This window comes from Gadus morhua, chromosome 19, assembly GCF_902167405.1.
Source record: "Gadus morhua chromosome 19, gadMor3.0, whole genome shotgun sequence".
Lineage (NCBI taxonomy): Eukaryota > Metazoa > Chordata > Actinopteri > Gadiformes > Gadidae > Gadus > Gadus morhua.
In genome coordinates, this window is record NC_044066.1 from 9,831,136 (window position 1) to 9,845,529 (window position 14,394).

At 47.5% G+C, this 14,394-nt stretch overlaps 1 protein-coding gene across 10 annotated transcripts in view; it reads right to left on the bottom strand.

Moving 5' to 3' along the window:
• Positions 1-5,006: 5,006 nt before the first annotated feature.
• Positions 5,007-14,394, bottom strand: part of rgs3a (regulator of G protein signaling 3a) — a 111,660-nt gene continuing 102,272 nt past the window's right edge. For 7 of the 10 annotated variants that reach the window (XM_030341366.1, XM_030341365.1, XM_030341363.1 and 4 more), the window contains 4 exons: positions 12,892-12,993; positions 10,539-10,600; positions 8,605-8,771; positions 5,007-7,584 (listed from right to left, as the gene is read on the bottom strand). In XM_030341366.1, coding sequence (XP_030197226.1) covers positions 7,384-7,584; positions 8,605-8,771; positions 10,539-10,600; positions 12,892-12,993 — 532 coding nt within the window. In that variant the 3' untranslated portion in view covers positions 5,007-7,383. The remainder of the gene's footprint in view (positions 7,585-8,604; positions 8,772-10,538; positions 10,601-12,891; positions 12,994-14,394) is intronic. The other 3 variants (XM_030341373.1, XM_030341364.1, XM_030341372.1) reach the window with 1 other exon arrangement.

Genomic DNA, 14,394 nt, shown 5'->3' on the forward strand with positions numbered 1-14,394 from the left:
GGCCTTTTCCTGAATAAATAAACGTAAAAAAATACATATATCCATGCAAGAATGGATTGGGATAGAAGAAGGGTGGATTGGGTAAACTATCCGCTCCTTTTAAAACACTCAGTACCAAATAGGAATGGTTTTTTTAAAGAGCTTCTTAAGTTCACCTCGTGGTTCCTCAAAGAAGTTTCAAGCAACGTTTACATGAATGATGAAATTCTGTAGCTTCTGTATTGGTTATAGATGGAAGTTATTTACGACAAAAGCGAATGATTACTCCTTGAGGTCTTACGTTGTCTGCATTCATTGGAACGACAAAGTATACCAAGATTCAGGACGTAGCATCCCTTCATCAGGATTCTGATAAACGGCTCTTCTATATAGAATAATATTTGGGGAACCATTGTGTTTATGTGGATTTGCTTTTACGCGATGGATTCAGACACAGAGCGGCTGGGAGGCCACAGCTGTTGTCTGCCGGACCGGAGAGCATCCCACACACACACACACACATATCTCCAAACATCATGAACCTGTGGGCCATGTTTGTGTTATGTGTGTGTGACATACCAAATGTGCTTGTAGACACGTACACACACATGCGCAAACGACCACACACACACACACACACACACACACACACACACACACACACACACACACACACACTCTGAATTCCCAACAAAAGCCACAAGTCAGAGTGGAATTCAAGAGTAAACAGTGGTGAATTCAAGATGACGGCCCCCCCACAGCTGTGAGGCCCCTCAGACAACATCAGCCCAGTGCAGACAGGGACTCTGTCCGTCTGCAACATTAGTCTTGTCATATACCAACATATATCAGATTTTATATACCTCCTCTAAGTTCCATCTTATATTAACCTTGCCAAGCATTGTACATAGTGATATACTCCTTAGCATGGGTGGCCTCGAACCTCTAGCCCTGTCTAATGTGTTAATGCCCGGCTCTACCCTCTGAGCTGGACAGAAAGAAACATTTGTGGTAGAATATTGCTCTGGTCATATTGTAACGTTGTTACTTTATGTGTTAGTTTCGTTATATATTAGTCTTGTTACACATGGTGTCCTGTTTTATATTTATCATTGCTCAAATTTAACAGTCAATGTTAAAAAATTGGGATAGATAAGATGACCACCACCACCATCACCACCACCTACACCAACACCCAGTCAAGCTCCGAGTTGGAATTTGGCGCATTAACAGAAGGAAGAGACAAAGAGTTTAATGTCATCATTTTCACCTTTTCAAGGCTCTGTTCCATTTCGAACAGAACTTATTAATCTCTAGGCTAGCTGTGAGACACCACGCACTTTGTTTCATAGTTTTACAACAATATTCGCAAAAGCAATGTTTTATTATTCAAATAAACAAGGCATTTCCAAAGCAAAGACACACTCGTTCCCATCACTTGTGAGCTTGTTGTTTTCCAAAGGAGCCGTGGCAATGTCTGAACATCAAGGATGTTTACGGGTAGAAACTGATTAGTAGAACACTCATAAAATATGAGGCCAAACAGAGAGGTGAGAGGAACATATGAAAATAGGCAGGTGTGTGTGTGTGTGTGTCCGTCCTTGTATGCCCATTTATCATCACGTAGTTAATGACACGCTTACCTCATGCCAACTCATAAAATGTTATCGTACAAAATGTGCACACACACACACACACACACACACACACACACACACACTATAAGCGAGTGAGAGCTCTGTTAACACCTATGGTATCAGAATCAGAATCCAATAACGATGTTTATGTTCAATGTCTTACACCACACTTGGAGGCACCAGTACTGGCCACAAACACACACGCACACACCAACTCTGCTGAAAAAACTGAGTCCCCTTGATTCGCTCTCTGCTCCCACTAGTTAAACTATTCAGGCAGAGAGAGTCTTCCTGCTGTGTGCGGTCCTTCAAGCCTCAAGGATGAGAGATAACACATGAAGGTTTGCATGACACACACACACACACACACACACACACACACACACACACACACACACACACACACACACACACACACACACACACACACACACACACACACACACACACACACACACACAAATAGGTCATTGGAGAGCCACAGACCACCATGAGTGCGGCATAGTCCAAAAAAGGTTTGTTAGATTTGGAAAATACATTCAGGTATCAAAGAATAGCAAATCCTTAAGTCTCACAAATCAGACTTTAGATTAAGATTCAAAGTCTGAGGCCAAACAAGCTCAATTCTGGTAGACGGGGGATTTCACTTAATATAGTATTGAATATTATATTTGTTACCTCCAATCGTGTTGCAGGTGGCGAGGATTTTTAGGCGAGCAATTGACAGACACAAACTCGGCCATGAGCCTTAAAGAGTAACAAAATGTTCTCAGAGGCTTCAAATCAACACTGTGTAGAACGGACAATTCTATAAATATACCTCATCTATCGAAATATCGAAATCCCCTTCAGACTGCTTCATCCAATCACGTGAATGAGAATCTCTTCGCTAGATTACCTCTATAATGAAAGACCTATGTCCCTTGCAGTGTGGCCTCCCCACAGAAGGTCTGCTGTGACACAGTAGGGTCACTGGTCCGAGATTAAGAGGGGTTATTTGTCTCTTCTGACATCACAAGTAGGCGTGTCCACCTAGATGTTTGCTGGATAGATCAGTTTAGCAGCCTTACCAGTGGACTTTGTCAAACGTTGCTCATCCATCCGTCATACATCTAGGTGGACACGCCAACTAGTGATGTCAGAAGAGACCGATTTTCAAAACGGCTTCTAACGGCTTATCACACTCACATCTGGTGGTGTAATTAATCCTGGGACCTTTAGTCGACCGTCCATGTACTTCGATTTGGAAAACAACAGGTAGATTGAGGTGGCTGTGGATTTGCATCCCTTACCTTAGCGTCATAAGTTCGCTGCGCAGCCATTGGCTGATCCGTTGTAGGCAAATGTTCCTGGGTTGTGGTGAAGGAAGAGAACGCCATCACAGGGGACCAAACAGAGGTATGGAAATGTACTAGTGGTAAAACACACACACACACACACACACACACACACACACACACACACATAAACAAACAATAAGGATGGAGCGTGTGGGTTGGACACCTGAGACCCTGAACAAGAGCCCAGGTAAACATAATCAGTATCAACACACAGGTGTTCGGAATTTCACAAACGAGGACAGACAGGGAAAGGAGGAGAGGCTGCCAGTCGGGGCGGGGTTGTGTCCAGCTAGCGTTTGACTAAACATACAGAATGAAGGTACACAGAGGGTTACTTCTCACCCTTGTCACCGTTTTATGTTTTTACAACACTTTGGGTCATTAAAAAATGACGGCCATCGGTCCATCTGGGAGGCCTCAGAATGGCCCTTTGGTGAACTATGAGCCGGGCCCCCAGGCAATAGGACCCCCCCTAAACGGATGGCTCCATTGAGCCGATAGCAGCTTGGGGCGGCTCTTCTGCTGCCCGCAGAGAACTGTCGACGTGAGCTAAGAGGGTCATTAAGAAGTAATCAGGACTGGCCCCCCACTGATCTGGGGAGTGTGTGTGTGTGTGTGTGTGTGTGTGTGTGTGTGTGTGTGTGTGTGTGTGTGTGTGTGTGTGTGTGTGTGTGTGTGTGTGTGTGTGTGTGTGTGTGTGTGTGTGTGTGTGTGTGTGGGTGCAACAGACTCTGTTTTTTTGTTGTTGCATTATTAAGAGGTCAAAGGAACAAATGTTAACAATGTTTTAGATTAAATACAAATGAAGTAACATATAAGTTAATATATATTTTAAATGTTAAACTTTTAAATAAAAGAACTTGGTGGTTTATTTCAAAGCAACTTCATAAGGTTGAAGTTTTCCTGAAGTACGGCCTACAACTGAAATGTTCACAACAGTGATCAACGCAAACACAACACAATGAGCGGAAACATGGCCTTCCTTTGGCCTCTTCTGATCTGTCACTCACTGCCCTCCAGTCCCAAAGGTCTCCTATCAGAAGGAAACTACGCAAACCGTGGATGGCACCAGGAAATGGATATCTTTTTCCTCGTCAAGGAGCAAAAACCGATAGAAGACGTTTTCCAGTTGTAATTTTGCGGAACACAGAGACGGACTGATTGACATGGCAGCAGCGAGGTCTGCCCGTAAGACATAAAGGAATGGGAGACTTTAAACAACGGGATGAGGGAAAAGAGGGATCCTTCAGAAGGAGAAGGAGGAGGAGAAGGAGTAACAGAGGGTTAAACAAAAGGAGAGTGAAGAAATAAGAGAGGGAAGGGAGGGGGGGACAGAGGCAAGGGAAGCCAGCCTAGGACAGAGTCCTGGAGGGCAATTCCTCTTGAGACTGAGTGTATGTGTCAGTCTCAAGAGGAATTGCCCACATAAACACCTCCTCTTGCCCCTCCCTCATCAATATAAAACTCCTCCAACTTGTTATTTTCCTCCCCCTCCCCCTGACCTATTCAGCCCACCACACAAACACACACAAACACACACACACACACACACACACACACACACACACACACACACACACACACACACACACACACACACACACACACACACACACACACACACACACAAATGCATACACTCACTCTTCGTCTTTCAGTCACTGCCTTAAAACAAAAGAGGTCCACTTTAGGAGCTTATCTAATCTCGGGGTAAATCTTCATGGTTTGCAGAAAAGGCTTTGCCCACATGGAAGCCCCCCCCCCCCTCATACCACACACACACACACACATATATAATCAACCACACTAACACTGACGCTCATACAGTATGCACAGTACAGGCAACCACACACACACACACACACACACACACACACCACACACACACCATACACTTATCCATACAATATACCCATGCAAATAAAGAAACACACTACCTCAAATGACTGTTAATGTCTTATTGGCCTGGATGGGGTGAGGCACTGAACTCATCATAGTGTAACTTCAAATAGTTCATGGTTCAAAAGAAAGTCTACAGACACAGGGCAGATGACTTCATCAGTTGGTAGTTTTTATTGTTCATTAGCAATGACACCAAATGTACTCTATTTCAACTTTGCTTGCTACCTTAGGAGACACGTCTTCCATTGTAAACAGTGAAAATGATGAAACTGTAGTCCATATAACTCCTTACAAGCTGTGTTTTTGACCGTGGCCGCACCAACGTACCAGCCACCTTGTGTTGTTGTCATGGTTATTCATGACAACATCCTGTTATCTTATCGTATTTCAGCCAGGCCCCACGCTCACGACATGTCAAGACCTATTGTTTTGTTTTTTTGTCGATTTCTTTTTTTAAAACAAACTTTTTCTCTCGTCCGTTTTCTTAAAGAATTATATTTACATCGGTAACGTCCCCGGCTGCCTGCTGCCAGAGATCACACACGCACAGTTAATAATAATAATGCAGTAAAACTCAAAACTACTTCACACTCCTTTTTACGTTTTAAGTCCTTATGGTCAACCTTATAGCTCTAAGTTATGTGTCTTTTTCTCTTAACAAATAGTTGTATTTATATAGAGCTTAAGCTGTTTTATATCCCCCCCCCCCCCCGCCCTCGTAAAAATAAAAACAAAAAGAACGCACCAAAGAAATATATAAATATTGCACTTAAAGTTCGGGTCTGCACGTGACCTGTTTCGTAGTTTGTGGTTTTAAAGAGGAAGAGAACGCGCTCTGAGCTGAAGGAAGTGATATCGGGAGATAGAGAAAGCAGTTCTGCAACGTTATCTAAATAAATAGGCAAACTTTATGCAAACTTTATACAATAAACACAAATTTGTTACTTCTTCCTTTAACCGTGTCTATGACAAATAAATGAGCAAGATCTACTTAGTGCCCGGTATACTTATGGAGTGCAGATATTATACCTAACGCAGATATAAAAAAAATAAGAGGAAAAAATATACACGTAAAAAAACAAACAGAAGAAAACGGCAGAAGACATTTCCAAACAAGTTTAAACAGAGCGGTGAACATCAAACGTGGAGCGCTTTAATGTCCTGAGAAGGCTTCCTCGAGGAGCCCTGGAGCAGCTACAGTGGAAGAACAAACGCCTTGTGTGTTTTTGGCTCGTGCGAACATTTTGCAAGCGTTTGCTTCCGTTCTTTTCGTCTCGTCGTCCGCTGCGAACAGTCTTTGAAGACGGGCAGAAAGTCTCTTTTAGCCCGTTTCTTTTTTTTCTCGTCTGTTTGTTGTGATCTACGCAACGGACACGCACAGCCGCGTTGGGTGCCAGGCGCGTGTTTGTGCGTTCCTGGTTACGCTTGTGTTGTTGCTGTTTTTTTTGTTCCTCCCTCGCGGTGGCGTCACTTGGCATAATGTTGTTTGTGATGAATTCAAACCAAGCAGGAACTCTTTTTCTCTTTTTTGTACACAGAGAGGCCTGGGGTCGCCACCTTCCGTCAGGCGCGAATGTGTGATTGTTTCTCGTTTGGGTTCTTGCGTTGTCGTGCACTGCGGCGCTACAGCGTGCGGAATATCGAACCGAAGTTCTAGTTAGTCCGACACGTCGACTGTCATGAGCCCACTCTCCCCCATGCCCCCCCCCCCCTACACCCACCCACCCACCCACCCATGTCTTAGACAGCGTTGACGTTCAAACAGGGAAAAAGAAACAAAACACAGGATCGTACCAAAAACAAAACAGCTTCACACTGGCTTCCCCGAGGAGGAGGTGGAGGAGTTCGGAAAAAAACGGGGAAAAGAACAGGAGGGTGGGGGTGGGGGTGTGACCGGACAGTACCGGACTGTCTTCATGTCAGCAAGGGGGCTTGTGTCCATACCCCCTCCGCCTCCTTTGTCCAACCGGAACAACAACTTAAATACACAGAAATAACATTAAAGTCTGGACTGTGAAACCAAAAACAGTACAGCGATCAGAGAAGAATCCAGCTCCTGTTTTGGCCCCCTCATTGGCCACAATATCTTTTTTTTTTTACTATCCATCCGCCCACACGTCCTAACCACCCATTCATCCATCCATCCATCCATCCATCCATCCATCCATCCATCCGTCCACACATCCATCCATCCACGCGGCTTCGTTGAGTAAACATCGTTTCTTTGCAGTGCCATAGCTTGGTCATCTCTCTCTCTCTCTCTCTCACCGTAACCACCAAAAAAACCAAAATCAAAAAAACACACATCACGGTGGCCGGGTGGTGTGGCTACCGCGACACCAAAACAAAAAGCCCCAAAAACAAAAAAGGCAAATAAGGAGACGTAAACCGAAACCCACTCAAAGTGTCTGTGTTTCTCTCTTCCTCTTCCTCTCTCTCTCTCTCTGAGCATCTGCCCCCTCCACCCTCCTCCGCTCTCATCGTCCGTGGCTCCTTTTAGTTTCTCCGCCCGCCCCCTTCTTCTCCTACGAGGACGAGGACGTGGAGGTGCCGCTGGATTTCTTCTGGTTGACCAAGTCCAGGTAGAGCTCGGAGCGCAGGAAGCGGGGGTACGAGTCCTTCTCCATCAGGCCGTATATCCGGCGCTGGGCCAGGTCGAAGCAGGAGCGCGCCACACTCTGGAGGTTGTCCTTGGTGTGTTCCCGTGTGTACGAGTCCAAGTTCACCTGGGAGGGAGAGAGGGAGAGAGGGAGAGAGAGGGGGGGGGAGAGAGGTTATTATGGAGGCAGGGACAGTGGGAGGGCTAACGATTCAACCATTCATATTTAGTAAGTCCAAGTATTCATATCTATTGCTTCAAGTATTCATAGTTAGTCAGTAGAAGTATTCAGAGCTATTGGTTCAACGATAAATATTTAGTCTGGCAAAGTATTCATATGTAACGGTTCAATGATTCATATTTAGAATATATTTTTGGCTAAATGTGATGTTGGCGGAGTCATGTTGAAAAAGTGTGGGTGAAACAAAAAGCGCCTATTAAACTCCTTGGCCCCATCCTGCACTATATTTAGGAGGTGATGTGACATCCTCTCCACCCCATTCATTCCATGGTCGGCCCAAGGAGCCATAATGACAGCACCACATTCGATGACATCAGCGCTCAAAGGCTGTGGCTTTTCTATTCAATGACAGCAGGGACTGCTTTGTCAACCATATTAGCTCCCTTCAAAGGGAATTATTTTACTTTTTTTCCGCTCTCTCTTCCTCTTTACATGACTGAGTCCTGAGTTAATAGAGGGGAATGTCTTTTAGCTGGCTTTCCTCACTCCATGAGTCAGTAGCATGCAGTCGACCGCGTTTTCGTAGACGTTGTGTGTTAGCCATAATCCGATGTTATGTAGACGCATAACATGTGAGGTAAGGTAAGCTAAGTGGAGCCTTTGTCTCTGTCCTTTAAAGGGGACATATTATACCACCAGGGGTGAGTGTGATTAGCCGTTACAAGCCGTTTTGAAAATCGGCCTCTTCTAACATCACAAGTGGGCGTGTCCACCTAGATGTATGACGGATTGTAATGGCTAATCACACTCACGCCCGGTGGTATAATATGTCACCTTCAGTGGTTTTAAATTAGCATATTTTCTCTTTCCTTCTTCCTACTATAATCAATCTCCTACTGTGTCCCATATCTTCTCCCATCTCTTCCGTGTATCCACTGAACAGCACGTTCCCTTGGGTCCACTCACCTCTTTACATGACTGGATGGCGATGTACTCGGCGAAGATCTTCTTGGCCTTGGACGCCATCTTGGACTGGGACTTGACCTTCTTGTAGTCCTCGCAGGCCAACCAGAACTCCAGGTTCTCCTCGCTGAACTCGGTGCGCAGGAACGCTCGGAAAGCTGCCAGGCCATCTGAGAGGAGAGGAGGAGGAGGAAACGGGAGACTGTCAGACTACCAGAACACCATGGCAACGGCACAGCGAAAGCTTTTGTTTTGGAGGTGTGGGGGGGGGGGGGGGGGGGGGCAGAGCAGCCTCAAAATTGCACTGGCGAAAATGTGAGTCATGCAGTTGGAATAGAAGGCAGAGAAGGCACAACATCGAAGTGTGTGTGTCTGTGTGTTCCTAATGCACCATGTGTGTGTTCTTAATGTGCACCATGTGTGTGTTCCTACTGCACAATGTGTGTGTTCTTAATGCACAATGTGTGTGTTCTTAATGCACCATGTGTGTGTGTGTGTGTGTGTGTGTGTGTGTGTGTGTGTGTGTGTGTGTTCCTAGTGAAGCTTGTGTGTACTCCTAATACACTGGGTGTGTGTGTGTGTGTTCCTGCTGAAGCATGTGCGTTCCTAATTCACCGTGTGTGTGTGTGTGTGTGTGTGTGTGTGTGTGTGTGTGTGGGTGTGTTTCGACTGAAGCATGCGTGTGTTCCGACAGCACCAGGGGCTGAAGCCCAGCGAATCACCCTGGCATGTCCAAAAAGGATGCCTAGCCACCCGCCTCCAGCCCTCCTCTCCTACTCACTGCCCCCCTCCCTCCTCCATGACAACATCGACCACTTCCTGTATTCTAGCACCATGGGTGAACAAAGGGGATGACTGTCCCTCTCTCTGCGGCTGTAATGGTTAACATGGTGGGGGGTCACGGTGGTGGGGGCGCTGGAGGCTAGCGTGGGTCTGATTCATGGCAGAAACAGCCAGCCAGAGGCACGTGATTGGTCGGATTTAGAGGATCCGCTAATGGCTGGCGGAGGAAGGAGGAGAAGAAAAGGCGTCCTGAGGTATGAATGGCAGGAAGCCGCTTCCCACCCACCCCTTCTGGCCCACACCTTTCCGTTCCCACACGCTTGCACGGCCCCACGTGCACACACACACACACACACACACACACACACACACACACACACACACACACACAAGGGCCCGAGAGGCCAACGCAGACACTTTAAGAGGCTAAAGAGAAGAGAGGACAATGCCAGACGTGGATGAGGGGAAAACCTGCAATGTGAAAGTAATGGAGTATTGTTGGCTCTACTGTAGTCGTTTCCTCTCAGACCCCTCGAGCCCCCTAGCTTTAGCCTAACTCTTAGCATTGACAGACACATGCCATTGCTTTAGGCTGTTGTAGTCTCCTATTTGCAATAGCAAAAGGTAGAATGCAAGTCCAGCAAAATAAATATAATCAACTCGCTTGATAAGAGCTTGCCCGTTGGTTTATCCCTCCTCCTCTGTGTGTGTGTGTGTGTGTGTGTCTCTGTCTTAGGCCTACGCTTCTATTTTTATGTCGGCGATTACTGCAAAGAGAGCATGGTTGCATACACACCGTCCGTTCATCAGTCAGACTTCATACACAAACACCCCCAGCTTACACTAAACCCTCCATGACAAAACAAGAGCATGCGTGCATGCATCCCGATTCTCCCCGGGCCAAGAGCTTATGGGTTATACTGTACGGTCGCCCGGCTCGCACTGGGGAGGGCTGGCCCTGCGCAGCCAAAACCCCTTCACAATTTCCCTTAATCCACACCATATGGCAGTCACTTAATCCCAAACCAAACAGCGTGGATTTTTTTTTTGTCGTTTCATGTGTTCCAAGACATGCATGCATGCAAAGGTGAGGGATGAGGAAAGGCTGGAGGGGGGGGAAACAGTGTAAATGATCCTAAAAGAGGGGAACTTACATTTGTGCACCAGCAGCTTGTCCAGCGACTCGCCCCACTTCAGTGCCTCCTCTGGCGTGGGCCTGCAGATGAAAGCGGAGCGATTCTTTAGCAAGCCCATCTCAGCAAGGTTCCTCATTGTGTGACCCATCCGAAAGATCCTGCTCACTGTGGCGCCGCAGACTACAGTCGGACAGGACGGGGCTTCGGCTAAAGTGTGAGACGGATGGACCCTCAGGGCTGCGCTGAAACTGCGGCAGATATATAATCGTGTGTTCTTTGCTAAAGTCTTCAAAGTAGTCCACTGTTTGGCTTGTGTCCTTGGCTTGGCTCCTCTCTCCTTCTCGCTGGCTGTCTCTCTCTGCCCCGTGTGCCTCTGAGCGTGTGTCTCAGTGAGGCGGCTGTGTTGCTCTAGGCGCGTGCACGTCACCGGAGGCAGCGAGAGTGCGTGTATGACTCAAGAGGAGGTGGTGGACAGCTTTTATACTCCCCCCCTTGCTCACTGCACCTAGTGGAGGGGCGGGGAGAGGGGGAGGGCCGGAGGAGCTGACCAATGGCAGCGTGTTGGCACACATACGCTCCACCTCCCTATTTGACTCCGCCCCCCTCCCCCCTCCCCCCTCCTCCCCCCTCCTCTCCAACTCCATGCCATTGTGATTCTCTGCCCGTTCTATTGAGTGGTGAGCCTTTTTCTAAATGCAATCCACGTTGCAGGCCTCGGTGCAATACACATCTGGAGGGCTCATACACATCTGGAGGGCTCGTTCACGCCACCAGATCATTGTTTGGGTTTTTTCCATTTTCTCCTTTGACAATTCTTTCCTCTCTGTTGATCCTGCATGCGCTATTTTTAGCCCCCCCCGCACCGCGCTGAAAAAGTATGTAAAGGTGACCGACACGCACACCAGCCAGAAGCAAACAGTGTGTTTTTGACTCTTGACATATATTCTTGCTCACTCGGTCAAGGTCAACATATACCTAAAAGATATTTACTAACAATGCACCGACTCAAATATTCTTGCGTTTGCACGCTAAAAGGGATAGATTTACGGAAAATGTTAAGACAATTACGTATTATGTTAATTACTCAGATGTCCTTAACCAAATGCATGCACCATTGAACCGATTAATCTTCATGAAGCGTTTTCTACCAAAGTCCTAGTTAAAGCGTTACTTTTTCCACTACCTCTAACACCTTTAGGGTATCGTGAAGTATAATGGCGGCAATAGTGGCTCTCCTGTCCCTGCAGGCCCAGCAGATCACAATCAACATTGCCACCATCCCCCCCCGTCCCTGTCCCCCTACCCCCCCCCCTCCTCAACCTTTGCTTGAACCTCATTTGAATTCCCCTAATCCCTTGTATTCTTCCTGGCCTTCCTTCCCCGCTCCCGTTCCGTGAACTCAATCCCAGCCTTTTACGAGCCTCCTCCTCTCACCTCCCTTCCACCGCTGCCCACTCTGTCTGTCTGGGGCACACCGCAGCCCCAGAGTCCACACACGCCCGCACACCAGCGCGCCAGCCCTCGCCACAGAAAGGCATGCAGCGCCGTGTGAGTGAGTGTCCAGCCTGGCACAGCCCAGCACAGCGTGGCTCGTACAACAGGGCAGGGGGGGGCGGCGGCAGCGGCGGGGCGGGGTCACGGAGCGGTTCCGGTGGTTTCAGGAGTCCCGGCCAACAGAGGTGCACTGAGGTGGGTCCCGCCCCCGTGTCTGCGGTCTAACCTGGAGGCGTCTTTGAGGCGGGACGACCCCCTAAACATGGACCTGCCTGCTTGTTCAGCACGGCGGTGTCTCCGAGTTGACATTTAGACTTTTCCGGTGTACATGGTCTCTGTAGTTTAGTTATTATACGATTTAATAATAGACTATCGGTTTTTATTTGTAAGCATTAAAGTTTGTGTGAATCCGTTTTCATGCTGCTACTTCTTGACGTGACACCCTAATTAGATTTTCCGTCTGGCACGGATAAAGTGCATCACCGTGCATTGCTCGGGATTAAAGCGTCTGCTAAGTGACTACATTGTTATGAGTACTTCAAATAATGGAGGTAATAGTGTAGTTATTGAAGTAAAAGCAATGCAATTGTTAAAGTAATAGTAGAAAACGTAATAATTTCAGTAGTAGTAACAGTAATTGAAGTAATAGCAATGTCATTGTCATAGTAAAGTAGATCAAGTTAAATAAATTGGAGTTACAGCAATAGTCATAGTTATAGTAGATAAAGTAATAATTATCGGAGTTAAAGTTATAGTCATAGAAAGTGAAGAAATAGTAATAGTAATTGAAGCAATAGCAATTGAAGTAATAGTAATATCAACAGTAAAAGCTATAGCAATAGTGATAACATTGGCGGAGGTAAGAGTAAAGACTTACTTGACTGACTTCATGGTCTTGTCCAGCTTGCTAGCAGGGCTGCTTCCTGGAGACTCATTCCTTCTCCGCAGGAACGCCAGGCGGTTCTTCATATCTTTGGCCCTGAGAGACAAAGCGATAGACAGAAAGAGAGCGAGACAGAAAGGAGGGGAGACAGGGGGAGGAGATAAAGAAAATGGGGAGAAAGATGGGAGAGGCAAAGAGAGAAGGATGGAGAGAGAGAGACAGATGGATTAGACATGGGAACAGGATGATTGTTTGGTAAAGAGCACATGAATTGAATCAACACATGGTTGAGTGATGGAGAGAAGAGGAGAAGGAAACACAACAGAGAAAAGGTAGGAGAAGGGGAAAGAGAGAGACAGAGGAGGGGAACGGGACGATTTGAGACCGATTCATCATTGATGAATAAAGACATGATTGAGAGAAACGGACAGAATAGGGAGAAAAGGAATAGAGAAACGCAGATGAGTTTCCGATCCATAACCCAATGAAACCAGTCCAGCGGCGACGGAAGACACCGTGAAAAGGTTGTCCACAGCGCCGAATACAATCCACAAGAAACGGAACCAAAAAAACAACAACAACACAGGCCAACAGGGCCAGGGGCCCTGAAAAAACAACACTATTTATCATACATTTTTTGAGTCTTCAAATTGTGACGATATACTGGACGTCCCGCTTCCCAAAGAGCTGCAACTCTGTCGCCACCGCTCCGAGCGCTTTGCTCGTGTGTCACCGCTACTCTGTCAATCTAAATCGCGCTCTATCACTCACTCTCTCCCCTCATTCAGGGACCTGTCTCTGGCACTAAGGGACAGAGAGAGAGAGAGAGAGAGAGAGAGAGAGAGAGAGAGAGAGAGAGAGAGAGAGAGAGAGAGAGAGAGAGAGAGAGAGAGAGAGAGAGAGAGAGAGAGAGAGAGAGAGAGAGAGAGAGAGAGAGAGAGAGAGAGAGAGTGAGTCCTCCTGAGAGCTCCCTCCTCTGTTTCTCCTCCCTCCATCCTCCAGGGTGGGGGCGGGTGGGTAGGTGGAGCTCTAGGGTGGGATCCTGGTTAGGAAGCCGTGTGACTTGGGAGCGCCCTCACCCCCAAATGCTACCCCCCTAAAGGAAAACCAGTGCCATCCGCCCGCTCTCACCTTGCTCACCTCGGCCTCCCCTGACCTCCGCGAACACGAGCAGCCACCCATCTCCCTTCCATGGCCGCTCCTACCCTAATTTGATTCACCGCCCCCCCCCCCCGTCTGCTCCGTCCCATGCGGCCCGTTCGGAACGCCGCCTTCCACTTTCCACAATTCCCCGGGGTTCTGTCCTGGCTTCCTCCTGACCCCGCGGAGCGCGCGCGTGTCTGCCGCTCAGGGACGTGACCTCGCTCGGCTTCCCGCTTCGTCATTTCCTGCCTCCTTCCTTCCTTCCTTTGACTCCTCTCGTTCTGGCCCTGCGTCTTCCTCCTCTTGATTTCCACTGTGGGTTGGCTCCGCTTGCTAATAGCGCCGCCGTGCGCG